Source organism: Moschus berezovskii, chromosome 21 (genome assembly GCF_049115385.1).
Source record: "Moschus berezovskii isolate FMDL1 chromosome 21, NW_MosBer_1.0, whole genome shotgun sequence".
NCBI classification, from domain to species: domain Eukaryota; kingdom Metazoa; phylum Chordata; class Mammalia; order Artiodactyla; family Moschidae; genus Moschus; species Moschus berezovskii.
Window position 1 is genome coordinate 15792841 of NC_142480.1, and position 2992 is coordinate 15795832.

Genomic DNA, 2992 nt, shown 5'->3' on the forward strand with positions numbered 1-2992 from the left:
TTTCTCCAACAATTGAAAGTACACTGCAGAATTCTGAATTCTGCATTACAGCTGTCTTTGACAGTAGGATGAAGCAAACAGAATTAAAAGTTCAAAAGCATCAACTCCAACCAAAACAAAGCAGCATTACCAGAGTTTACTTCATATTCCTCTGCTAGACAAGTGCTTGTTTTCAACTTGATGTTTCAAGAAGTAGATTTCTCACTTGTGACCAGCATCCATGAGCTGTTTACCAGGTTAAAAAGTTCTGGATATATCATTGATGGAACCTTGTAGTGACAATTGGCTGTGATGTCATAGACTCTTAGTTAAACTTCTAGAAGTTATATTTAGTCATACCAGAGATTAAACAGGAAAGATGTTTACTAAATGAGGTGGGATCCAACAGTGTAGTACAGAATGTAATAATTTATGAACTAACTTTTTCCTGAGGTAGCTCAACAGAAGAACACTTAATGAGGAAGGCAAAAGCTTAAGTATCTGGTACATTTGTCATTTCAGATGGTTAATTTACTTGAAGGCTAATAAGTTGGAAATCTACCAGTCTTAGAAATGGAAGAAAAGGATGAATCTGAACAGTCTATCTCAGCAGGGAGGCAAGAAATTCGAAAGAGAAGACGACCCAGCCAGCCCATGGTAGATAAATCCCAGCAGACTGAAGTGACAGAGAAAAAGAAACAATTGTCTATACCACAATCATCTGGCCCCAAAGCTGCCCTTAGTATTGGTAATATTCCTGGAAGCAAATTAAACTATGAATGTCGTAGAGTATCTTCTCAACTTCAGCAAACTTGGATAAAGAGAAAGCGTGTACAGGATATGGCTGATAAGTCTCTGCAGACAGAAACTATTGCAGAAGAGAAAAAAGAAGAAATCAAGTTAGTTTGTGAAGCAGTGGTACCTGAGGAAAAGCCAGCTGCTGTTGAAGTAGGTCCTGAATTTCCAGAGAGTGTTCAGGAAGTAGAAGTTCCACCAAGCAGATACTCTGTTCAAGTCAAAACAGACAGATCTCAGCAGACTAGTTGTACTGGAGACTGGACAATGATGAACTTTCCTCAAAAAGATAAACTAGACAAGGAACAGCAGACATACTTTAGTGAATCAGAAATAGTGGCTATTGGATGGCCGACTAGTTCTTTTTCAAAGTCAAAGGAAGGCGCACAGAAGCGCAAATCTTCAGGGAATATTTTTGTTAGTGAACATTCTGAATTTCAACCCACAACAAGTAGCAATGAAGAAATTAGGCGGCAAAGTATTAGCAGAACATTATCTATTCCACCAACCAAAAAAGATTCCCCTGTACTTTTAGAAGATGAGAAAGATGTTCCAATTGAAGTACAGCCTCCTGATGCAGAAGAGATCTCTGCTGAAGAACAACTTCCACTAGACGAGACAACTGCAGAAGGGGTTCCTGTGGAAGTTCAGCCTCCACCAGCTGAAGAGGCTCCTCTTGAAGTACAGCCTTCCCCAACTGAAGAGGCCCCTGGAGACGAGGCCCCTGGAGACGAGGCCCCTGCTAAAATAGAGGTCACCTCATCTGAAGAGACTCTTTTAAAAGAGCCTCTTATTGAAGTTCAGCTTCCTGCAGCTGAAGAGGCTCCTATACAAGAGACCCCAGAACTTCAACTTTCACCAGCTGTGGAGTCCCCTGCAGAAGAGGCCCCAGAGGTTCAGTCTCCAGCAGCTGAGGAGGCCCCTGCAGAAGAGGCCCCAGAAGTTCAGTCTCCACCTGCTGATGAGGCCCTTGCAGAAGGGGCTCCAGCTGAAGTTGAGTCTCCACCAGCTGAAGAGGCCCCTGTAGGAGAGCCCCAGAGGTTCGGTCTCCACCAGCTGAAGAGGCCCCTGCAGAAGAGGCCCCAGGAGTTCAGTCTCCACCACCTGAAGAGGGCCCTGCAGAAGAGGCCCCAGGAGTTCAGTCTCCACCACCTGAGGAGGCCCCTGGAGAAGAGGCCCCAGCTGAAGCTGAGACTCAACCAGCTGAAGAGGCCCCTGCAGAAGAGGCCCTGGAAGTTCAGCCTCCACCAGCTGAGGAGGCCACTGAAGAGGAGGCATCAGAAGTTCAGTCTCAACCAACTGATGAGGACCCTACAGAAGAGGGCCTAGGATTCCAGTCTCCACCAGCTGACAAGGCCCCTGCAGAAGAGGCCCCAGAGGAAGTTCAATCTCCACCCACTGAGGAGACTCCTGCAGAAGAGGCCCCTGCTGAACTTCAGCCTCCATCAACTGAAGAAACTACTCCAGAAATGGTCTCTGTTGAGAAACAGCCTTCACTCACTGAAGAGCCCTTTATTACACCAATCTCTTTAGAAGAAACCTCTGCTGAAGTTCTGCTTCCACCATCTGAGCAAATCCCTGCAGATGAGGCTCTGGTAGAGAATGTGTCTCCAGTAGATCAGGCTCCAAAGGAAGCAAACGTACTGGTGGCAAAATTAGAATCAGCGATTTCGGAAGATAAGCCAAAATCTGAAGAGCCTTTAGAACGGGATACTGTTCCTAAAGATTCATCTGCTACCAAGAATGAAGGGATTTCTTTTGAAATACAGGGTGTCATCCATATAGAACTGGAATAGGGGCCTCCTCCTCAGCTGTGGTCTGATCTTAACTAAGCTAACAATCAGAAACCAGGAGGTTCTGGGAAGTACGCATGTTAGAAAATGGTAGGTATATTTGAAGGTATTTGGAGAGAGCTTTGTGAAGAAGGAAGTGAATGGAAATCCTAAGACTTGGAGTGTAGTTTGGAAAATGAGCAATAAAAACTAGTGATTTAAAATTACTCTACTATTATTATTCAAATCTAAATTGTAATAAAATATCTATTTTGAAATGAAGTAATTTTATAATTGAAAGAATTAAAATATCCTTTTGACCCTAAATTCTGTTGACAAGGGTAAAATATTCTCTACAGTCATTTTTTTCTTTCTCCACCTGTAGCCTGTAGTGGAAAAGGCACTTTCTTTTCTGCAGCTGTCTCATCTACTTTAAGTTCCTTGAG

At 43.7% G+C, this 2992-nt stretch overlaps 1 protein-coding gene across 1 annotated transcript; it reads left to right on the forward strand.

Moving 5' to 3' along the window:
- The first annotated feature begins 552 nt into the window (after positions 1-552).
- Positions 553-2570, forward strand: FSCB (fibrous sheath CABYR binding protein). Its single transcript, XM_055417622.2, is given in 2 exon segments — positions 553-1804; positions 1807-2570. Coding segments are annotated over 2 exon segments (2016 nt in total).
- Positions 2571-2992: the final 422 nt, after the last annotated feature.